The 25,911-nt window shown below is 37.9% G+C and overlaps 1 protein-coding gene across 4 annotated transcripts in view; it reads right to left on the reverse strand.

Annotated features, from left to right (window-relative positions):
* Positions 1–25,911, reverse strand: part of LOC120527253 (WD repeat-containing protein 7) — a 522,770-nt gene that overhangs the window by 274,140 nt on the left and 222,719 nt on the right. For all 4 annotated transcript variants that reach the window (XM_039750464.1, XM_039750463.1, XM_039750462.1 and 1 more), the window contains one exon: positions 17,165–17,278. In XM_039750464.1, the coding sequence (XP_039606398.1) occupies positions 17,165–17,278 (114 nt within the window). The remainder of the gene's footprint in view (positions 1–17,164; positions 17,279–25,911) is intronic.

Below are 25,911 nucleotides of genomic sequence, written 5' to 3' on the forward strand. Positions count from 1 at the left end.
TCTCCATAACATACAAGTAACCACACCAAAATTAGTTCTTATTATTGTGTGGAATATGCATTATTGCAGATATGACTTTTCATTTGGTCAGAATATCAACATCATTTCACTCAATTGAACCCCTTGAGATTCTCAGTAACAACTTACTGAGTTGGACTGACAAGGCCCCTTTTCCTTAGCACCTTCTTTCAACACATCATTTGTAATTCCCAGATGCCCCCAGGCTGGCTGAGAGATCTAATTCCTCCAGGGGTCTGCTTCACATCTTACTCCCACTGCACCATGCCCAAGGAGTTGACAATTCTAACTACATACCCAAACCAACTCAACTGTCGATCTGCAAAAGCAGTGGATCTACAACGATAACTGAACTCAATTCACCTACCTATTATTGTTTGTATTTAGCCTAGTTTAGTATTGTGAGGGCCAAAGCCAATCCCATAAGGATTAGGGCAAGGTCAGGTGCACGGATGAATTCCTTAAAATACGCAAAATCAAAATGATGCTAGCCAAGACTTTCTATCAATCAAGTAAGTTATATACATAAGAAAGCTGAAATATAAAAAAATAATCAATTTAAACTACTTCAAAGAAAACCCAGAGCTCCTATTTTAATTACAAATATTGATTCATGAGAAATACTTAAAGTACAGTAGTAGGTTTCATATTAATTTACTGCTTTTTTCATTCATTCATCTCAAATTTACACAAGCACACAATATTTATAATCTTCCTTTCAGTGTAAAAAAACACAAAGGTAGAAAATTTAATTAGATTGCAAAATTCAGTTAATAAGGAAGCTGGGTGCAATTCAACTAAATGTGAGATACTTTAAACTGCAATTAAGACTTTAGTGAAATTTGTGTGCTCCAGCAACTGTGACACTGGTGCCTGACTAATTCTACGCTTAAGTATGTTTGTGCAATATTTATAAATGGGCAATAATGATGGCTTTTAAATGATCAGAAAATTATTTGTGTAGTGTGTGGATAGGTTGAAAATAATTACATGCCCATATATTAAATATAAATTATATATGATTTTACAGACAGGCTTCTTTTAACACAGGGGTGAGTGAACCAGTCTCAACAAGATCTGTTTTCTGACAATTTCAATGACCTTTGATCTTTCAGTAGCTTTGGCATGACATGCCTTTGTGTGTTATAAAAAGGTCATACAAAGAGGTGAACAATGAAAATAAATTTTGTTTTGTTTTGCATTTATTTATCAGGGAATAACAAAACTGCAATTACATTACACATACATTATTGTAAAGCAAATAACCTACAATAACTTTGGAGCTCAAATGCACTCATTCTGAATACAGAGAATGCGGCAAAACTAATTTACCAATTACAGACTAGCAGACAAAGAGATAGACAGATGGTAGATTTTCAGGATCGATCTACAAATCACTGTATCTATATGTTACAGTTAAAAAAGCTATCAAGAAAATGGTGCGTATACACAGCTGCAATAATAAAGATCATTTTTTATTTGATTGGTGTAAAAAGAGTCAATTTGCTTCCAGCTATAGAAACAGAAAAAGCATAAAGAACAATTATTTTTTTACAAAACAATTTATTTAAAAGATAATCATGCTTTCATGAAAAGATTTACAGAAATAGAATCATGCTATTAACAGAAATATAAGAAAAGGGCTTCTTATCACTTTCTGCAGAATTCTTTTTCTTTATAATGGATCCTATGAATGTTTATCACAAAAAATAAAAGATTACAATCTTTGTGTTGAACCCTTAAAATCTGACAAAAATACTTCTTAACTTACAGAAGACATGTTAACTTTAAAATATAATTGTATCTTTGTAAACATAAAAGCAATGATGAAAAAGTGGCTGACTCTCATGCTACAAAGAAGGGCAACCTTTATTCCGAAAATGCCTGTGGCCTTTACTAAAAAGATAACAGAAAGCAAAAATGTCCTGCATCCACTGATGCAGCGATTTGTCTTTTTCGTACTGATTCTGTGAAAGAAAATACATGAAGAAACTGTATTTGATGCTTACGTCTGATCAGAAACTGAAGGATGCTTAAACCCAGTAATCTTTAAGAGATGGTCCGTTAAAAATATTAGCTTAGGAATTCATTTACTCTTTTGACCTTTTGAATATTTCTTTACAGGAGAATGAGAAAAATAAGCAAAAGCCACTGCAAGTTAATTGTTTGCAGGGGACAGAGAAGCATACTACTATAAAGTACATTCAAGCAATATATAGTAGCTTGTAGTTCTAAACACTATTGTCAGAATTATTTTTGTTGATTTTTGCAAACTTTGCTGCAATTAAGTCATTTTGAGGACAGTAAGGACTGTTTAAACAAATATTAAAATATCTGAACACACTTTACAAAAAATCAAACACAATCACACAGCTCTTCCAAAAATTAATAGTAACACTAACCTATATATTTAAGAATGTGTTTAATTACACAAAAGTACATAAAGTCTGACTTTTTCTTCAATTTATTTTTGTATATCACTCATCACTAAGTATAGGCACAGAACGCGACCCATATGAGGAACTATATTACGATAAAGTAGGTTGCTAAATAATACATTTACACACATAAACAAAGTTTAAGTTGAACACACAGTAAAACAGACCTGAATTTCAATGATGACCATAAACAAATCATGGCAAAATACATCATATAAATATAACAATAAAGAGATGGCTGACTGTCAATGGAAGAAAGCAAAGACTCCAGTTCTCTGCACGATCACACTCCATTAACTTATTACCAATTAAATGAGTTGAAAAACATACTAAATATTTTGTTTATTAAGCCACGAGACTAAAAAAAAACATACTAAAAAGATTTATACAGTATAATATTCTAAGGGTAGCAAACTCCAGATCATGTACAACAACAACAACAACATTTATTTATATAGCACATTTTCATACAAACAGTAGCTCAAAGTGCTTTACATATTAAAGAATAGAAAAATGAAAGACATAATTATAAAACAAAATAAATCAACATTAACATCGAATAAGAGTAAGGTTCAATGGCCAGGGGGGACAGAAAAACAAAAACTCCAGACGGCTGGAGAAAAAATAAAATCTGTAGGGATTCCAGACCATTAGACTGCCCAGTCCCCTCTGGGCATTCTACCTAACATAAATGAAACAGTCCTCTTTGGATATAGGATTCTCACGGAAGGGCTTGATGATGATGATGGTCACGTAGACTTCTGCCTTTTAATCCGTCCATCATTGTTAGAGCATCATGAAGCTTTGAGTAGGTGGTGGTGGCGCAGGCTTTATTCAGGAACTTTATTCACTGAATTCACCTGGAAATCTTTCAAAATGGTTCTAGAACCACGTGACCTAACAGATATGGCTTTTGAGGTATTCATTGAAATCACAAAAGTCTGCCATGTATCTTATTATAGACTATCAGCAGGCATAGCTAAAGAAAAATGCAATTTTGCATTTTGACAATAGTTAAACCAAACAACAAGTGGCATTTTGGGACCGGAAGCTCTGTTGGGGGCACACTGACCTGGAATAGAGAAGCCATAAGAAGCGGCTGTGCCATGCTGAGAGGCTGTGCACAGGGTGTGTGTATGAGTGAAGGGAAAAAGAGAGAAGAGGGTAAGGGTAACGTAAGGCTGTCTCCTTGGCTTAAATCCATTGGTGTGAGTATGTGGCCGCAGATAAGTCTCAGGAAGAATCATGGCTTGGATCAGCACTCAGATTTACAGAAAATGTATGGAAGGAAATGAACATGGCAGAGAAAAGTTCTTTGGAAGTAGCCATTTAGTGGAAGATCAGAATGGCAGTAAGGTAGTCAATGAAGGAGACAGCCTTCAATAAACTTTGCATGAGGGAGCAAGGGAGAGACAATGTATTTAATAATGTATTACGCTAATACCTCTGGTGATGATAAAATGTCAGCCAAAAAAGTAAAAAAAAAAATGTACAAAATAAAAGTCTATCAACATATTAAAATGAAGTCTTTCTGAGACTCTTCAGTATGCGAGCAACTCTCCACACTAGTGTTTAGATCTGGACGGTTTATGTGCCCAAAAATATGTCTACCTGCATTCTCGTATCATTGGTCGCATACTAAAGTGTCAGCAGGCATTTGTGGCATTACACGTGTAATTTGTGAGTGTGCCCTTGTCGATTATACAGAGGAAGCTCTGCAGTCTACTTGTAACTTTAAGCTTAAGGAAAATAAGTAAATAAATCAAGGTAAATAACATTCGACCTGGCTTTATAACATTTGACCTGGCTTTTATATAAGTAACATATAAATGCTTCTTATGTAAAGACCATCACAATAGATATTCACAAACAGGAGTTTGCACGATACGTTGGCGATCTCTGTAATCCGTGCTGTATCTTTGAAGGACAGGTGTGGTGCAGACTGGCTGGCAGGATGACGCCAGACCTCGTCCTGCATCCAAACGTTACCATCTTACACCTTTACGCCTGGTGCAGCTGTGTTGTTCTTATATGTGAGTGGACGTTTCTTGCGAGGATGGCTTCTGTTCTTTCTCCGATCTAAGTTCACCTCTGCTATAGCTCATCTTTATTTGAAAACAGCAGTGTCAGATTGGGGCGAGCGTGAACGCGACTGAGAGCATAAAACTGAATTAAAAAAACACTAACCTTTACAAGTACCATACATTTACAGCAGCGGTTACAGACTCAAATTAAATGTATGTTTTAATTGTGTAATAGTAACAAAAAGAACAGCCCCACTACTCAAAACGTTTATTTTGGGACACGTTAGGACTCGAACCCAAGACCTTCTGAATAGGAGTCAGCAGCTCTAACCGCTGTACTACCCAAGAAGTTGGGATAACAAGCTACACTAACCTGATTTCTTTTGCTTCAGTTATAATCTTGGAAAAAAGCACATTTGTTCTGTTATACTTGTATCTTTTGTGAAAATGTTTATTTGATATTTGGACTTCAGTCTTCACACATTATACACTTCATGTCTATATTTTGTCGTTAATACTAAAACATGGAAAAAGTTTATCTTTTAGGTAAGCGTTCAACATTTCTGTCATCCTACACTTACATAGATCTTAGTAGACACGGAACACATGTGAAATGCCTGTTTTCCAAATAACAATATTTTTTTAGCCTAGGTACCTGACTCATTGATAAACAAGGCTTCAGTTGGGAGAGGTTTTTGCGTTTCTCCAGCGGTTGGGGGGATGGTAAAGTAGGCTGCTTTTTGTTTAGGATTAGACACATTTACAGGACAAAAGACATTGAATGGAGACATGTGAGTGGATTTAAGGTGGGCCGGATTTACGAGTTTTCTCGTAAGCTTTGGTAATTCCAGTGTTAACTAATTTTCTTTAGAATTCTGATAACTTTCTTTTTTAACTTAAACTTACTTGCTTTGACCTATTATTCAGATGATTTTCCTTTTTGCATCAAGATATAAAATTCACTGATTTTGCTGTTACATTTTTTCAAATAATGTAGCATTTTCACAACTATTTAAGGTTTCACAACTGCTTGTGTGTATCTTCTGTCTGCTGTTTTTTCTATAAGTTACAGTTGGTTGTAATAGGATTGAGCAAACTTCTTAAACAAAAAAGAAAAATTAATATACACATTTTTTTTGTTTGTTCAATATATAATCTCTCTCTCTATTATATATATATATATATATATATATATATATATATATATATATATATATATATATATATAAAATTCAGCATCTGTCTGCATGTCTGCCCACTTTTCACGAGAGAACTACTCAGTTTGCTTACGGTACTGATTTATTTGAGCAAATCCAAAAGAGCGTCTCTTGGCCGAGGGGAGGGGGTGAGGCCATCCTCACTCACGCGCCAGCGTCCGTTTGAGTTGCTCTACCTCTTGCCACGTGTTGAAGCATACTGTACCTTGCCTCTGCTTAGCTAGCGATATGTGTTTGTTCGGCAGATATTATCATCTACAGATTGTTAAGGAGTAACGATTGACATTTTTGAGAGAGAGAGATCAGAGCTATGTGTGTTTAAGAGGGTAGCTGCTGATTGCCAGAAATATCATGGCCACGTGCTTTTCTCCCCCCACGGGGGACGCTCTCTCATCAAAGCTGAACACGATCAGATACTGTGCCAATGTTTGACAATGGAGCGTACCTAACTTCCGCTTGCCCAGAATTACATTTTTTTTTATTGATTTTTAAAGTTTGTCCTGTTTCACTACTACATGGGCAGAGCTGCAGGGGATAGCTAATCATCAATAAGAGATGTCTCATATCCAAATAAAATTGTATATATAAGCAGAAATGAAAATAATAACAGGTAAAATGCTAGTTGGTGTTCATCTTTATTCCTGAAATCAGAGCTCATATATACAGAAACCTTTGACATCTCTTTGTCTACTGTTTTGAGGGGCACCCTAAATGTGTTCACTTCTTGTTCCTATCAGGTTAGTATGTGGTTAATATATTATTTTGTGCCAAGTATAGCTTCTTTTTTTGGCATTAGAAAAGTTAACTTTGCATTATGGGAAGCTATGCAAAGGGTATGCATATACCAATGAACTGAAATTAAGACTGGGTCTATTCTTGGTACCCCAAAAGTCAATTTCAAAATAACTTTGGAACAAGTAAAACTGAAGACCAGTTGACTTACAGCTTTATTGAAAGTTTAACCTGTAACTGTACTGTAAAAATCTAGAATGCTATGATATAAAACACTGTTGCTGTTCATTCCATCAGCAAGAACAGAAGCAAGAAATGGATAAAGGAACATCAAATGTTAACTTCTGTCTGAGACAATCAGAGCTCTGTCTCTAAAGTACAGCACAAAACCACTTTCAGTTACAGTAACACAAGTAACAATGAGCACCACCAACACTTAAATTGTTCCCTTTTCATCCATCCATCCATCCATCCTCTTCCGCTTATCCGAGGTCGGGTCGCGGGGGCAGCAGCTTAAGCAGAGAGGCCCAGACTTCCCTCTCCCCGGCCACTTCTTCCAGCTCTTCCGGAGAATCCCATGCTCCCAGGCCAGCCGGGAGACATAGTCCCTCCAGCGTGTCCTGGGTCTTCCCCGGGCCTCCTCCCGTTGGACGTGCCCGAACACCTCACCAGGGAGGCGCCCAGGAGGCATCCTGATCAGATGCCCGAGCCACCTCATCTGACTCCTCTCGATGCGGAGGAGCAGCGCTCTACTCTGAGCCCCTCCCAGATGACTGAGCTTCTCACCCTATCTTTAAGGGAAAGCCCAGACACCCTGCGGAGGAAACTCATTTCAGCCGCTTGTATTCGCGATCTCGTTCTTTTCGGTCACTACCCATAGCTCATGACCATAGGTGAGGGTAGGAGCGTAGATCGACTGGTAAATTGAGAGCTTTGCCTTACGGCTCAGCTCCTTTTCACCACGACAGACCGATGCAGAGCCCGCATCACTGCGGATGCCGCACCGATCCGCCTGTCGATCTCACGCTCCATTCTTCCCTCACTCGTGAACAAGACCCCGAGATACTTGAACTCCTCCACTTGGGGCAGGATCTCTCCCCAACCCTGAGAGGGCACTCCACCCTTTTCCGCTGAGGACCATGCTCGGATTTGGAGGTGCTGATTCTCATCCCAGCCGCTTCACACTCAGCTGCGAACCGATCCAGAGAGAGCTGAAGATCACGGCCTGATGAAGCAAACAGGACAACATCATCTGCAAAAGCAGTGACCCAATCCTGAGTCCACCAAACCGACCCCTTCAACACCCTGGTTGCGCTTAGAAATTCTGTCCATAAAAGTTATGAACAGAATCGGTGACAAAGGGCAGCCCTGGCGGAGTCCAACTCTCACTGGAAACGGGCTCGACTTACTGCCGCAATGCGGACCAAGCTCTGACACCGTTGTACAGAGACCAACAGCTCTTATCAGGGGTCCGTACCCCATACTCCCGAGCACCCCCACAGGATTCCCGAGGGACACGGTCAATGCCTTTCCAAGTCCACAAAACACATGTAGACCGGTCGGGCAAACTCCCATGCACCCTCCAGGACTCTGCTAAGGGTGAAGAGCTGGTCCACTGTTCCGACCAGGACTAAAACCACACTGTTCCTCCTGAATCCGAGGTTCACTATCCGACGGACCCTCCTCTCCAGAACCCCTAATAGACTTTTCCAGGGAGGCTGAGGAGTGTGATCCCTCTATAGTTGGAACACACCCTCCGTCCCCTTTTAAAGAGGGGACCACCACCCCGGTCTGCCAATCCAGAGGCACTGTCCCGATGTCCATGCGATGTTGCAGAGACGGTCAACCAAGACAGTCCTACAACATCCAGAGCCTTAAGGAACTCCGGCGATCTCATCCACCCCGGGCCCTGCCACCAAGGAGTTTTTGACCACCTCGGTGACTTCAGTCCCAGAGATGGGAGAGCCCACCTCAGAGTCCCCAGGCTCTGCTTCCTCATTGGAAGGCATGTTAGTGGGATTGAGGAGGTCTTCAAGTACTCCTCCCACCACCCACAACCCTGAGTCAGGTCAGCAGCGCACCATCCCCACCATATACGGTGTTGACACTGCACTGCTTCCCCCTCCTGAGACGCCGGACGGTGGACCAGAATCTCCTCAAGCCGTCCAAAGTCGCTCTCCATGGCTCTCCAAACTCCTCCCATGCCCGAAGTTTTGCCTCAGCAACAACCGAAGCGCTGTCCGCTTGGCCTGCCGGTACCTATCAGCTGCCTCCAGAGACCCACAGGACAAAAAAGTCCTATAGGACTCCTTCTTCAGCTTGACGGCATCCCTCACCGCCGGTGTCCACCAACGGGTTCGGGATTGCCGCCACGACAGGCACCACCACCTTGCGGCCACAGCTCCGTCAGCCGCCTCAACAATAGAGGCACGGAACATGGCCCATTCGACTCAATGTCCCCACCTCCCTCGGGACGGGTTGAAGTTCTGCCGGAGGTGGGAGTTGAAGCTACTTCTGACAGGGGACTCTGCCAGCCGTTCCCAGCAGACCCTCACAACAAGTTGGGCCTACCAGGTCTGACCGCATCTTCCCCACCATCGAAGCCAACTCACCACCAGGTGGTGATCAGTTGACAGCTCCGCCCCTCTCTTCACCCGAGTGTCCAAGACATATGGCCGCAAGTCCGACGACACGACCACAAAGTCGATCAACAACCTGAGGCCTAGGGTGTCCTGGTGCCAAGTGCACATATGAACACCCTTATGCTTGAACATGGTGTTCATTATGGACAATCCGTGATGAGCACAGAAGTCCAATAACAAAACACCGCTCGGGTTCAGATCGGGGGGGCCATTCCTCCCAATCACGCCCTTCCAGGTCTCATTGTCATTGCCCACGTGAGCATTGAAGTCTCCCAGCAAAACGAGGGAATCCCCAGAAGGTATGCCCTCTAGCAACCCCTCCAGAGACTCCAAAAAGGGTGGATACTACGAACTATTTTGTTGATGACATGCAGAATTTTATTGGGCTTTATTTTTGTTAATGATGAGCAGAATTTCATTGGGCTTTACTCTTTAAATTGGTATAATTATGAACTGTGCTGTAAGCTACTGTCCTGAATCTTTTTGTTGAATTTTCTTTCCCATCAGAAAGAGTGATTCACTTGTAAGGAAGGTGATCACCTCTGATCACATAACAGATTTGACAAGATATGAAGGCTGTAGAATTCTAGATACTGGCATTAGAAAGTGTGGTTCTTGCTCAAGATGCTCACAGTGGCTGCATGGGTTTCTTATGGGTGCTGAGGTTTCCTCCCAAAGACAAGCAGCCTAGTAGGATTGGTTGATTCTAAATTGGTCCCTGATATACATGTTTGTGTGTGTGTGTGTGTAAGTGTTTTCCCTGCGATGGGCTGGTGTCCTTTCCATGAATTGCTCTGGTCTCAAGCACAGTGTTAGCTGGGATATTCTCTTACTGCCCTCCAACCGTGCCCTGCATAAGTGGGTTAAGAACATGGATATAAAAGTATGCTGTTTCCTGTTTTTAGGACAGTCTGTTGGACAAAAAGGTAAGCTTCATATAGAGGTTGGAGATTTCTCCTCCAAAGCTGACACATTAATTACATTAGTAATTATTTATTTTTTCCAATTAAAAAAATGAAACAGAAGCTATATTCCATTTTTCCCTATATTGCAGGAACAGGTACACTGAAATTTGCAAAACACTTCTAATCCTGAATTGTCTGAACATGTTTGACATACCAAGGACTTTAGAATAAACACTGTATGGTGCTCTATTTGTACAGCATGAAACAGTGCTACATAGTAAAAGTAAATAATATTTTAATGCTTATTTTACAATATTTCCAGGATGTTGGAATAAGAAATATAATGCAGGGTTTTGTTTTTTTGGTTTGTTGAATTCCTCCTATTGGTCACAATGCATAAACTCCAGTGATTATAATTTTTCCCAAAATATTCACAATCAAAATGAGTGCATCTTCAATTCTGCAGAATAGTAAACCAGGGATAAGAGTAAATTTAGTTTGTTTTGCTGATGAAAGGAAAAATAATTCTGATGTTCATTTTATTTTTCTTATGTTAGAGCAATGAAGAATATTTTTGTTTTGTCTTGTAATAAACATAACGAGAAGACCTGAATCTTATAATTTGACAAGTCCTACCTTAGAGGAAACTAGTAGCAAAGCAACAAGTGCATCTGGACCCATGAAAACTGGCCTAGCCAGGTGGGTCTGGGCTGACTTAAACTGGCCTAGTCAATTGTACAAGATTACTTTGCTTATGCTTATTAGATTACTGTGTTTTTCATCAGGGAATTCTTAAAGCACACAGTCATAATATTTTAAAAATTCCATTAAAATCATGCAAAATGCAAGATTACATCTTGCCTGAAGAAGGGGCCTGAGTTGCCTTGAAAGCTTGCATATTGTAATTTTTTTAGTTAGCCAATAAAAGGTGTCATTTTGCTTGGCTTTTCTCTACATTCATAATGACTAACACGGTACAACACCCTAGTACTACATTAAAATCATGTAATTTAGTTTAACTTTTTTAAAGCCGCCCGCTCTATAACATTGTTCAAAGATAATTTGGAGGTACTTTTGAACTAAATTAAAATCTTGTACAGCAACTCAGTTAGCAAATAATTAAATAAGAAACCTCAAATTGCACAAGAAAGTTCTATCACCTGTCAAGCACATGGTGGTGTATAAAAATGAGTTTCCACAAGCTCAGACACATTTTGCTGAACTTTCAGGGGTCAAAGAATTTATCCTGCATTGGTTGATATGGAAACCACTCAATTTAGGGTGATAAAATTCTAAGCAATTAGAAAATTTGGAACTCACACCATCACACATTTATACAAAGTATATATGGTTTGAATACAGTATATCAAGATAGCAGACAGAAAAAAAACTTTACTGTTAACTTTCTAATAATTTTATATACTTGAATAATAATACAAAGTAAAGAATTAAACATGAAGCTTTGATTTAGTTCACTGTCAACATGAAACTTTCATGCTTATTCCAGCCTAACATACCTATTATCACTGTGAGATACTAAACTTCTAATTACAAGAAATCAGGGAACATTTATTGAGTTTATAATAAAGGAGGACAAAGAAGGCTTTTCTGATAGAAAAGCAGTATATGGCATGTCAAGAATATAAAATTTGAGTTCTGAAGAGAAGATTCAAGGGATCAAGTTAATAATTCAGGTAAAAAATGCATAACATTTTCATATTATCTATCACCGGGCAGAGATTACATTAGACTCTCTGAACAGAGGGAGATTTCACTCACCCCAGTGTACAGAATCTTTGGGCTAGCTTAGGTTGGAGCTATTGACTCAAATCAGAGGTCATTATTTTTTTCCCTGTTCTTCCTCCATCTCCTCTTACTGAAGAGAGAAATTTGACTTGGTACTGTTGTGGAAAAGCTTACTGAAAAACCATGTTAGCCTTGCTGGGTTTCTCATTCCCCGTTTTCAAACACAGGCCCAAGAGACAATAAAAATCATTAAACACTTTGATTTGTTATACTACCTATGAATCAAAGGAAATTAAAGCAAAATTACCAACATGGGAGCAGAGTAGTTGGTTCTCTGATGCTACTGTAGAGGTCAATAGCTTGTTTGCTCCAAATTTCCACAAATTTAACTGACAAAAAACAGGGAAATCTGTGGGATATTTCTAAATGTTTACTACACTATATTCTATTTGTATCCATTACCAGATGGAGCTCCTGCAGATGTGAATATACTGAAAACAATTGCCCAGATCTGTTCAAAGGGAACTTCTCAGCTGGTACAAAATCATTGCCAATGCATTCAGTTTAATGTAGAGCATATACTTTCAAGGCATGCTTTTATTAAACAGGATCTGCAAAATATATTGTTTTCAGATTGCTGTTACTGTGTTAAATAAAATTTCTGCAAAAAATTCAGGATATTTCATAAACGTACAAAGGCCTAGTTAATAATAAACTTATAAATCATTTTTTACCTAAGACAACTGAACCAAGTAAAATAAAATATATTACATATACTTATATTTAAATATAGGTTAAAAGGACAATGCCAGTCTCCAAGATCAGAAAATGATCAAGGTAGACACATATCAGAAAACTAAAAATATCAAAATAACTTAAAAATACATAGTGCAGGGTGAAAGCCGGTGGAGTATTAAACAGCTGATTCTATAAAAGAGTGAAGAAATGTGAGTTACCCACAAGACAAAGTCTGCTGTGCAAAATCAATAAGTGATCCAGTGTAAATGTTGTGCAGTCAATAAAGAAACAGCTCCCACTCATTGACTTAAATGTATACAAAGGAAATAGGCTATACAGACACCCAGGGGCAAATTTCTACACTTTCTGTCCTGACAGAAAATATCCTTACGGCACAAAAATTATGCATAGCTTTCTAAAAAAGTCCTCCTTGGTATACTCCATCAGAGTTGAATAATTCATTCTTGAAACTGTAAGATAATCTATAGCTCCTAAAAATAAACAATTTACTCTGTATTACCTATCCATCCAAGGGTTGAGAAGAACAATTCCAGGACAGAGTACCAGTCCATCACAGGGTGAACAAACACACACACACAAAGCAGGGGCCAATTTGGCATTGCCAATCCACCTAACCTTCATGTTTGGACTGAAAAAGAAAACTAAACTGGAGCAACTGGGGCAGGGGGAACCCACATGGATTTCCACCAGGAGGAAATGGTCCTTGAAACTTATCTTTATTTCTGTATATTTACCTGACATTTTTTTTCAAGACAACGCACAAGAGTTGAAAACAGGTTTTTTTTTTTATACACTTGAAGCACAGACAGGTTAGGTGAACATGCTTGGGGTCATAGAGTGAGTCGGAGGTGTAAACTGAACCAGCAAACCTAGAGTTTAAAGTCCAGAGCATTATCCATTATTCTACACTGTATGAACTAGAGGAATGAATACAAAGAAATAAAAAAAGGAAAAAAGAACATAGACTAAAAAAACCAAAGTTGAAACTGCAGAAACAGGTGGCTTAATTATTAATATATTTACAGTGGGTACGGAAAGTATTCAGACCCCCTTCAATTTTTCACTCTTTGTTATATTGCAGCCATTTGCTAAAATCATTTAAATTAATTTTTTTCCTCATTAATGTATACACAGCACCCCATATTGACAGACAAAAAAAAGAATTTTTGAAATTGTTGCAGATTTATTAAAAAGAAAACTGAAATATCACATGGTCCTAAGTATTCAGACCCTTTGCTCAGTATTTAGTGGAAGCACCCTTTTGAGCTAATACAGCCATGAGTCTTCTTTGGAAAGATGCAACAAGTTTTTCACACCTGGATTTGGGGATCCTCTGCCATTCCTCCTTGCAGATCCTCTCCAGTTCTGTCAGGTTAGATGTTAAACGTTGGTGGACAGCCATTTTTAGGTCTCTCCAGAGATGTTCAATTGGGTTTAAGTCAGGGCTCTGGCTGGGCCATTCAAGAACAGTCACAGAGTTGTTGTGAAGCCACTCCTTCGTTATTTTAGCTGTGAGCTTAGGGTCATTGTCTTGTTGGAAGGTAAACCTTCGGTCCAGTCTGAGGTCCTTAGCACTCTAGAGAAGGTTTTTGACCAGGATATCCCTGTACTTGGCCGCATTCATGTTTCCCTCGATTGCAACCAGTCATCCTGTCCCTGCAGCTCAAAAACACCCCCACAGCATGATGCTGCCACCGCCATGCTTCACTGTGGGGTCTGTATTGGACAAGTGATGAGCAGTGCCTAGTTGTCTCCACACACTGAGGAGAGGCAAGACACATGACAGCCCGCATGGAGTTTGCTAAAAGACACCTGAAGGACTCTGAGATGGTGAGAAATAAGATTCTCTGGTCTGATGAGACCAAGATAGAACTTTTTGGCCTTAATTCTAAGTGGTATGTGTGGAGACAACCAGGCACTGCTCATCACTTGTCCAATACAGTCCCCACAGTGAAGCATGGCGGTGGCAGCATCATGCTGTGGGGGGGTTTTCAGCTGCAGGGACAGGACGACTGGTTGCAATCGAGGGAAAGATGAATGCAGCCAAGTACAGGGATATCCTGAACAAAAACCTTCTCCAGAGTGCTAAGGACCTCAGACTGGGCCGAAGGTTTACCTTCCAACAAGACAATGACCCTAAGCTCACAGCTAAAATAACGAAGGAGTGGCTTCACAACAACTCTGTGACTGTTCTTGAATGGCCCAGCCAGAGCCCTGACTTAAACCCAATTGAACATCTCTGGAGAGACCTAAAAATGGCTGTCCACCAACGTTTACCATCCAACCTGACAGAACTGGAGAGGATCTGCAAGGAGGAATGGCAGAGGATCCCCAAATCCAGGTGTGAAAAACTTGTTGCATCTTTCCCAAGACAACTCATGGCTGTATTAGCTCAAAAGGGTGCTTCCACTAAATACTGAGCAAAGGGTCTGAATACTTAGGACCATGTGATATTTCAGTTTTTCTTTTTTAATAAATCTGCAACAATTTCAAAAATTCTTTTTTTGGCTGTCAATATGGGGTGCTGTGTGTACATTAATGAGGAAAAAAATTAATTTAAATGATTTTAGCAAATGGCTGCAATATAACAAAGAGTGAAAAATTGAAGGGGGTCTGAATACTTTCCGTAACCAATGTATATAGATCAGACAGTATATTTCAGGTTTTTATTTTTTGTTTTGATGCTGCAGATTTAGAATTTTTAAGAAAGACAGATTTCGCTGGGCTTATTAGGATCATTTTAAATATGCCACTATCTGAAAAATGAGAAATGTTTCGATACTTTTGCAAAATAAAATGTTTTTATTATGTATTTATGCAAGGTTTTCCTTTAAACAAATTTAGTTGAATAAAAAGTTTAACAAACAGTTATAAAATATAATCAGCCATGTGAAATAGCTTGACAGTATAAAATAAAGTATAAAACGGGTGGAGAAATGAACCTGTAAATCCCATGCATCACGGTTCTCTACTTACTATCTCTATGTCATGAAAGTAAGTATGTGAGACAGCAAACTAATAGTCACATTTTGTTTAACACACGAAAGAGGAAAGTATAAAATAATACTTGGTTTTCTGTACAGTCCACTCAATATACAGTAAAGGCTCTCAAGGAAATATTTAGATAAACTAAATGCACTGCCACCTTATGATTACATCTGTTTTTCACACTTCAAACATAGTAGAACTAACAAGTTGAGCAAACCTGTGTTTTGCAGTGACTGTCATCAAAATTTACATTGCAATATGGTTTTACACAATGAACAGTAATCTCCTCATAAGTTAAACATGTTTCTTTATTCTAAGCAGCAGCACAATATGTGTAATGATGGCTTTTTGAATATCTTGGGAGATCATTAGGCTTCCTAGCCTGAGGTTTCCCACAGGGGGCTGGATAGTTTCAATCCAACCCTTTCAACTAATAAGAAGAGTTTGTCAGGGAAAAGCCAGCTGAGCTAAAATAATGGATTATGAAAAAGTAACTGAAGACGGTGGTTGTGTTCCAAAGGAAACACAAAAGTGTAATTTCTATATGGCGTAACTTTTAGGACTAGTAATGTAGAGTGCCTTCTTTAAATACATACAGTTAACTGAAACAACATGAACTTGACAGTGTTTTTTGATTAAGTAAATGTATAATAATGCACAAGTTATATTACAACGACCATCTTATTTTTTGTTTTTATTTTCTTTTTGATATCTTGTAATGTACTTATTCAACTACCATCACCTCTTCTTGAAGGCTGGAACATCCACTCAGTGTCTCAAACAGTGAATTAGAGCCTGGGCCTATATAGAAGCTAGTGAAAAGTATACACTAAGCCTGGACTGGACGGACATACAGTAAATATACCTCAATAATCATATTAAATGCATGGACCAAAGGAGAATACTAAACTTTCACATTCTCGCCAGGGAGCTAAATTAGTATACAAGTCCTGCTACACTATCAAGCAAACCCATAAGTGAAATATTTCATTTTAAATTGTATAGTACACCAAATTTAGAATTTTAACATTTTACTCCTGATAAACAGAAAGAGCAGTAATGCAGCAATAAATTGCAATTCTAATTATGATTAATCATATAATAGTAAATAACAAGTCAGCAAAAACAGACAGATCATGCTTAAAAAGATATATTGTATATGTAGAAAAGAAGAAATAATCTGGTGTATCCACTTCATATTTAATAATATGTGACATTTATGTGACTTAAAAATGATGTCTCAGCAGAAGAAATAGTTATTGTGAAATAGAAATTCATCCCTCAATACTTACTGTAAAAAGTAATATAGGAAACCTAATAATATTTATAATTGATTCTGTATACCACTACAATTTGAAAATAAATATATCCAGTAGACCACTAACTGTGACACTAAGATACTAAGGCATTATTTACTTTAAAATATTGAATAATTCACTGAAGCAAACATAAGAGAAAATAATTATTATTTTACATTTCATAAACCTGCAGGTAAAATGATATTATAACAGGCACCAACATTGTATTTAGATATAGTAAACAGCATTTCTGAAGGGGAAAAAATTTAATGAAAATGACTAGAATTTTAATTTATGAGACAGAATATCTTTGGATGATTTTAATTCACCTCTTTTACATTTATGTCCTTTTTATGCTTTAAGATCATATTTAACTAATATTATAATATGACCTTACCTGCTGTGATGTCGTCATCTGTCAGGTCCCCATCCTCCTCAGTTGCTTTTACATCAGGGCCCAGAGAATCTCCACCTGCAGGAACAACTGGGGTAACCTCAGTTGTTGCCCCTGCTGAAATTGAAAAAGATAGTAACTTTATGTTCACCAAGTACAAATATTTTTCAGGTTTTAATTTAAAATGGTACAAGACACATACTGTTAAAATATTATACCAGCAAGCCTAGCAAATATGAAATTCAAAATAGGAAAGACGAGTAATTTGGGTGACAGCACTGATATATTGTTGCAGCTTTGACTAATATACTGAGCCATTCAAAAAAAAAAGTGACAGATGAAATATGATTAAAGATGAACACTAATAAAATACTTTAGAAAGAGACAAATGTTTCTACAATAAGGAAACTATAAAACTAAATCAGCCAGATGAATTTGGGATAATTTCTGAAAGTTTTTGTTTTTGAAATTTAATTAATGAAGTTGATAAACATAATTATTGACTGTGAATCAAAGCAGATGGTAAAAGATAAACTTTGCAACATTTCAAAGAAGGAATTTAAATAAAGATAGTTAATTAAAACATTCTCCAGTTTAATTCTTTCTCCTTTCGTTAGAAATACTGTGCAAACACACAAACTAATAGGATGCTTATTGTCTCTACTGTACAGAGTTCATTACACGAAGTTCATGGGCTATGAAATTGAAAATAGTAGAATACAAAAAGAATTAAGGTTAGTCATTTGCCAGGTAGAAAGCTGCCAAGAAATGACAGACAACTTTGCCTTGACCTGGTTAACCTCTGACAGTGATAAAGACATCATCTTAAGGCTTCCTTTACTCTGCAAAAGATCCTGTCTATATGAGATTGCCCCTTTTTTTGTTTATTATGGATCCTAATTTCATCCAAGAGCTGACCTGTGCCAGAATTTCATTGCTCACAGATTCTGATTCTCTTTAGTGGTGGGTTCAATTAATCAAATCTCTCAAGGGTGACAGTTCAGCAGATTAAAGAATTACACTTGCGTATAATTCCACCCAATTCATAAAAACTGATCACCTGTACCTGCTTCCATCAATCCAGCTAACTACGTTGATATGTAGCTAAAAAGCCGAAGGTTTAGCGGTCTTAATGAGTAAAAAAAACAGCAATCTTTTTTTCATGAAGTATATTAAATAAAACTGAAAAATACCCTGATACTGTAAATAAAATGTTAGAACACCAGGGTGACTGAATATCTGTTAGTAAATTAAAAATATGTGACAGTGACAAAGGTACCTAAAGTACTAATTAATAAGAGGTCCACATTAAAGAACTATAATCAATAAGACACAAAGTACTTTGCAAAAACACTCAGTTACAATTCTCTCATTTTACTAAATAATATTACACACTTTAATTTTTTGTTTCGATTTTTGTTTTACTCTTGTAATAATATTTTAACTTTGTTTTGGTGATGTACAGTAACTATGTTTCCTTGCTGCTGCCTATTCTGTTTATAATCACTACTAGTTTATTCATTCATGCGGCTGTGGCAAATTATTGTTGGAGATGCCGTTCCTTGCTACTGGGTGACTGCTGGTGTAGCATGCTACCTAAAACAAATGAATTTGTGTGTATATTGTTAGACATCTTTAACAATTTTGGTTTATTTTCATCTCCTAGTACTTCTGTTTTTTACCAAGTTAGCTCTCTCATTTCCCATTATTAATGTAATGTAAAGTAATGTGAGGTACACACAATAGGCATGTCTAATTAACAATGAAAAATAAAAAAGGGGGGAGCAGACCAACTCATCCAATACTTACTGCAATGTTCAGCAATATTACAATAATTTGTAAAAAATAGAATATAAAAATGTTTTTTCTTAGCTAGAGGTGTTGTAACCCATGGTTCTTTGTGTCAGGCCTGTATTTTAAAGTTGTTGTCATCTTTCTCACATTGCCTGAATACCATAAGCAAGCTACCTAGGTAATGAGCATGTTAACATACTATAAGAGTAGAACTGTTCTTAGCCGGGATACTTCACAATCAAAATAATCTGATCGGTTATATAGAATATAATCTCTTTTTAATATGATGGAAGTGATTATTGATGAAATATAGTTTAAGAACACCCTGCACCTACTGTAGAAAAATGTTGGGTTTATCAACATGCTACATGAAATTCTTAAATACGATAATTAACCATATCTAAACTATAGCATACATTTCTGCAGACTATTTTGGAATACATCAGAACACCTCTGGCTAATTGTAAGACTGTACCAGGCCATACTGCAGATCTGTTCACCTTTCATGCCATATAACCAAAACTCAAATGCATTTATTGCTAATAGGACAGCATGGCAGTTCTTTGTAAAATGTTGATGTAACACGGCGCCAGCATTCTACCTTTGGATTGAAGGGCTGGTTGCTGTCTGTATCAAGTCTACATGGGTTTTCCTCAAACATGTTATATATGTGCCATTTAAGTGTGGGTTTGCATGTGCAAGTGGTCCCTATGCCAGACTGTTTGTTTCTGCCATGTGTGTGATGCTGTCAGCACTGGAAGAGTCAGTCAGCTGGTCTGCAGAGGGAGAAAAAGAGAAAGGATCAGAGCACAATGCCAACCCCTGGCTCGTCAGATAATCACAGCACATGCTGCCTCTCAAAAACTTAAATGCAATACCTAATAAAATTCATTATTTTAAAGCACGCTTCCATTCACAAGCCCAATACACAAGGATCCAATTTCAGTTAAATTAAAACAAAAAAGGACATGTCAGACATGTCATAAAAAAATGAAAAGTATGGTGATTATACTTTAAAATGATCTTGTCTATCTATTGTGATGGACAGCCAGCGTTTCAGTCCGGCCGGGTCATCCCTCTGCAAAAGAAAGCAACCTTTTCAGGGCATTACATCCCCCGGGATGCTAGATGGCAGTTCCCCCGGATGGAAATGATTCCTCGGATTCACGCAGGGCAACATGGGACATGGAGTCCATCTCTTCAGCCCTGTTGGGTGCCGTGGGTGCCGCCAGGGAGAGCTCACCAAGAACCTGGGGACTGTTACAGTTACGCCAACCCGGAAGTAATTCAGGGTCACGAGGACAGAAGCCTGCAGTACTTCCGTGATATGTGATAAAGGAAGATGTGGTGTTGACCCGGAGAAGGAATACTTCCAGGTCCTAGACTTTAAAAGGTCTCTGGGAAACCCCACCAAGCTGAGTCAGAGTTGGGTGGTAGAGGACGGAGCTGCTGGGAGAGGAGGATTGTGTATTTATTATTATTATTATTGTATTGATTAAGAATTGTGGAGTATGCGGTGCTTTGGGCACAATATTGGAAGAGATATTACTAAAGATTCTTCTTGTACTTTTACAAGTGTGTCTGGGATGTCTGTCTGGTGGGTTCAACGGGGCAACAGCGCCTCTAGCGTCCACACTAAGAAGTATATACAGTATGAACGTGTTCATTTTTCTTTTTTTAGAGAGTTTTATTCCTGAATGAAGTTTAGAAATGGGGAGCAATTACACACTAATGTGGAGGATCATTTTGTTAAACATATAGTTTCAAAACATCACAAATTGGTGAGTATCATGGTTATGCAAATCTTGCATAAGAGTTCTGAGGCGACACTCATGCAGGTCATAGTGGTAAAGGTAGGCTAATCTGACAAGGTTCTTGGCCCACTGTAATGAGGACTCCATAAATTGAATACAGAAGGTGTGCAAGTGATGACATGTAAGCATAACATAACATATTTAAACCAATTTCATCCAATTCAGGGCAATAAATCTGCATGGCTTTATACACTACCTAACAAAAGGCAATCCTGGATGGAGTGCTAGTCCATCGCAGGACCCACTCATGCAAATATCCTCAAGGGGCCAGTTGACAGTTGTCCATTAATAACTTGAAGTTGTCTCTTTATGTTTCATTCACTGTCATGTTGTTTTAAAACTCAATAAAGTTTAAAAGAAAAAAAAGTTGAATAATGTAACATAATATTATTTGGTATGTAGGAGAAAAAAAAACAGGTACCAAGAGAAAAACTTCAAGTGCAGCAAGAAAGAGAAAGTGCAATCTCCACAAAGACAAAGACCAGCTGTGAAATTCAAACCCAAGACACTGGATGAATGAGGCAGCACTATTAACCACATTGTGCCTTCATACTTAAAGATGTCAATTCTTTTTAACCACAGCGAACAGTGAATTAAGGTCTGTGAGGTTTTAAAATATAAAGAACAAACATATTTACATTTTTTTTTCCCACAGAGGGCAAGTTTCAAACAATTTTATTAAATAAGCATAATGCACATTACTATGTAAAATGGCCCAATTCCTGAGCATGCAAAAGCAATGATTCATTACTTAACAGTTAACAATTTAAATAAAGTGTCAACCTTAAAGTAAGAATTAAATTATTCAAACAGTTAAGAAAGACACGCTAGACATGCTGAGAAAGAGTGAAACAAAGAATATAAGATTGTGCTCTTGTCAAAAAAAAAAAAGCTGCCTGTTTCCCTGAGTGGCCACATGTGTGCATCCAAGTGCAAGACTAGAAACTAGAAAGGAATGAATGAAGAGAAAAAAGCAGAGCAGTGCCTTTAAATTTGAAGGGAATACATTTAGAATGCATGCTGGCAGACTGTGTGCTTGTTTTTATTCTCAGGAGTTCATTTCCCTTTAATGTTATTTATTCATTTTTCATCCAAAACTGCAGAAATGCGTTATTTTTTTAATTCATGCATCTTGTGGATGGCTTTAAGTTTTAGATGAGTGGATGATGCATATAATTCCCTCAGATTACATCAAGTAATAAGATAACAACTCTTTTTGTACAGTTTAGCTGGTAAAACATAAATACATTTTATATTTATGAATTCATGTACTAGCTTATTTTCAAATATGATTTTTTTGCAACAGCAGAACAACAACGGTATTTTTGATTGAGAAGTAGAAATTCATAAAAAATCATTCAATTTTAAATCCTGACACTTTTGTGGCCAGAGGTTATGTCAGAGTTTGCAATGTGTTAAGCATATATATGCACATAATAAATGCATAAAACACTGAATTATTGATGTTAATACAGATGCTGTGTGCTAATCATGAATACGAGGAGGAATGATCTTGATTACTTACTCCCTCTTTACATTCTGTTTAAGTCTTCAAATATATGTTTAATGTCCTCTGCTTACTGGACTGGATTTTTTTTCTCATAAACTACATATTGAAGAAATTATGAGTACTACTATCAGATGAATCTAGACTGTTTTTGCTATGCCTTCCAACTGTGTGTACCATGCGAAGGATCATATGCTTCCCAGGAGACAATACTACTCAGAAGCAGAATCTTCATTTTCCAGGTTGGAAATTGGACACTTTAACCGCATTGTTCAAAAAGAAGCCTTTTTTGTCATTTATACTTTTTGTGTTTTTTGTTGATAGTCTAAAATTAATCTTATTTTTAACTTTTTTTTTATTAAAATTATATATAAAATGTGTTATGTGTATTGCAAAGGATCATTAAAACTTCAAACCACAATGTTAATATTTCATTACAGGAATTTCCTGATATATAACAGATACAGGACGACCCTTATTAAAGCCAATTTTTCTCATTAGCAAATATTTTGGCATTTAACAGAATCCATTATTTTTAATTGGTTTTGACTGTTGCAGTTATTTATTTTTCTTTCCCTTAACATAGTCACAGGGAGGAAGAACCTATTGCAGCCGCACAAGATTTAATGTACCAACCAACAATAAACAAAAAGTCCATTGGCTAGGCAAATTCATAGACATACCCATGCACAGTCATATTTGTCTAGTTTAGAACAGCAATAAGATTGAGACATGGCAAAAGACCATCATACTCACAGAAAACCTATAAAGACTCAGGAAGAATGTTCAAGTAGCACATAAAGACTTCTTAAAACTAGAATCAAATCTGGGTCCCTAGAGAGGGGAGGCAGCAGTGCTAACTTAAAGACACTACTACAATGCCATTTTAGTATAACTGTCATTTAATGTACATATGATGTATTTCTAATAATGCTCATCAAATTTAAAAATAGATGTCCTCTGAAATGCCAAAAAAGTGTCACCTCAGTGCTGCTTCATCCAGGCAGAACAAATGACTCTAAATTGGCCCCATATGAGTGCCTCTGTGTGTGTGTGGGTGTGGGTGTGTGTGTAGCAATGCACCGCAGTTCATAACATGTACTTCATTTGATAACAAAACTGAAAATCAGAGTTGAACTGAAATTTCTACACACTTGAGACATGGAAGCCCCAAATGGACACCGAAGTTTGAACAAAGAGTACAAGGAATGACAAATTTGAAGGACAACATAATGCACCTATGAGAAGGCACTTGTTCTGTAACTTGAAGGGACTTTAATGCAATCACCAGTGGTTACACCTTCCTTTAAAACAAGCTACATTAACCTCTGAACTTTGCACTGGCACTCTTGTTCACACCCTGAAACCTAAAATCTACTCTCTGTTCAGGAAGCTGAATGCTGGCAATCTCTTCTCTGTGTGGACTTGAAAGTTGAGATCTACAAGTACTGTGTCAGTGGATGAGCCCAGTCTAAGGAGACTGAGAAGTAGCCATTACTTCAAGAAGGAAACTTCACGATTTAAAATCTTGTGCCAGGAAGAGTAATGTGTTTTCCTATGAAGTTGCACTGGACACAGCAAAGAACATAACAGTGAACTGAGGAAGGTAGCATCACAGCATGCCATGGATGAAGGACCAATAATAAAACGGAAAAAGTCTACTCTAATGCAAGAACTCTCTTCTTGAACTCTGAGCAACAACAGCTGTGGGCAGAAGGAGGAGTATAGGAAACTAATAAAGGACTTTGTTAAATGGTGTGACTCAAACCACCTACAACTGAACACCAGCAAAACCAAGGAGCTAGTGGTGGATTTTAGGAGGCCCAGGCCCCTCATGGACCCAGTGATCATCAAAGGTGACTGTGTGCAGAGGGTACAGTTGGATGATAAATTGGACTGGACTACCAATACTGATGCTCTGTGCAAGACAGGACAGAGCCTACTATACTTCCTTAGAAGGCTGACGTCCTTCAACATCTGCAATAAGATACTGCAGATGTTCTACCAGACGGTTGTGGCGAGCCCCTCTTCTACGCAGTGGTGTGGAAAGGCAGCATAAAGAAGAGGGATGCCTCATGCCTGGACAAACTGGTGAGGAAGGCAGGCTCTATTGTAAGCACAGAACTGGACAGTTTGACATCCGTGGCAAAGCAATGGGCACTGAGCAGGCTCCTGTCAATCATGGAGAATCCACTGCATCCACTGAACAGGATCATCTCCAGACAGAGGAGCAGCTTCAGCGACGGACTGCTGTCACTGTCCTGCTCCACTGACACACTGAGGAGATTGTTCCCCCACCCCCACTATGCGACTTTTTAATTCCACCCGGGGGGGTAAACGTTAATATTATACAAAATTATTGTCTGTCTGTTATAACTTCATTGTTATCACTCTTTAACCTAATATTGTTCTTTATCAGTATGCTGTTGCTGGAGTATGTGAATTTCCCCTTGGGATTAATGAAGTATCCATCTATCTATCTATCTAAGATATATTAGAACTTTAAATAACAAATAAACAGCATGCTTCTTCTGTGTTATATGTTTGTCTGTCTCATCTGTTTTGTGTCCTGTCTTCTATGTCGCAGTTATCATATTTCTATAATCATTGCGTTTATCAAATTATTGTATTATTGTGTTTCTCAAAACGTGTGTGCTTCAGTTACCTTGATATAAGTCAAACATCCAGAGACTTGAGAAAGGTAAGGAAAATAAAGTAGGAGCCTTAACAAATTATTTTATTAATTACTGGGGTTGTCAAAGGCAAGACTGATCATTAATTAACCAAATATAAGACTCCTTCCTCTTTTTCCTAAATTTAATTTGACATCCCTGGGGATAGGCAAGTAAAATTCATTCTCCTATGTGTGTGAGTAGTTTGAAAATGAGTGTGCCCGGCAATGGGTTGATATCTACTCTAGGATTCATGTCCAACGCTTCTAGCATAGGCGCAAGCTGAAGTGACCCTCAATTGGATTATGCAGGTCTGAAGATGAACGAATGGATGGATGTTCTTCCAAGAGTTCCAGCTGATTAATGTCTTCAGTGGTTTAAAATCTTCAGTCAGTTCAAAGGTCAAATACTCAAGCAGACAATTTTCCTTTCACTCCACTTAGAGAATGTGGATGAGAAAACTACTCTACGGGATCCCTTTGATTAGCGTATCTTGACAATCTAAGTCATAAAAATTAACCACATAAATAACAAGAACAGCAATCAATTAACTAAATGGTTAATATAATATTTTGAAAAGAATTTAAATCAACCACCAAAACAAAAACCCACTTCAAATTAATGCAGATTCTATTTTTACCATTCCACAGCATCTGCAGAATTTCTTTTTGTAATTTGTGTTTTAATAGAAGGTCAAGGCTCATATAATTAAGTCGGCAGCATTTAACTAAAAGCACTGTTGCAGCAATAATCACATTCCAACTATGTGGTAGAAACTGCAAGTGCTGCCTGCTTTTGTATTTACTGTACACCAACTTTATGCTTTGTCTAAGCTCTTTGAAGGCAATAAAACTCTGTTTCCTCCTGTCTCTTGAGACAAGCCAATATATCATCTGGAGAGAAAAATTCACCCGTCACTGCTTTACTGACTAAGTCTGAAACAAAGACTGGCAACCTTTGTCT

Source organism: Polypterus senegalus, chromosome 4 (assembly GCF_016835505.1).
Source record: "Polypterus senegalus isolate Bchr_013 chromosome 4, ASM1683550v1, whole genome shotgun sequence".
Classification (NCBI taxonomy): Eukaryota; Metazoa; Chordata; class Cladistia; order Polypteriformes; family Polypteridae; genus Polypterus; species Polypterus senegalus.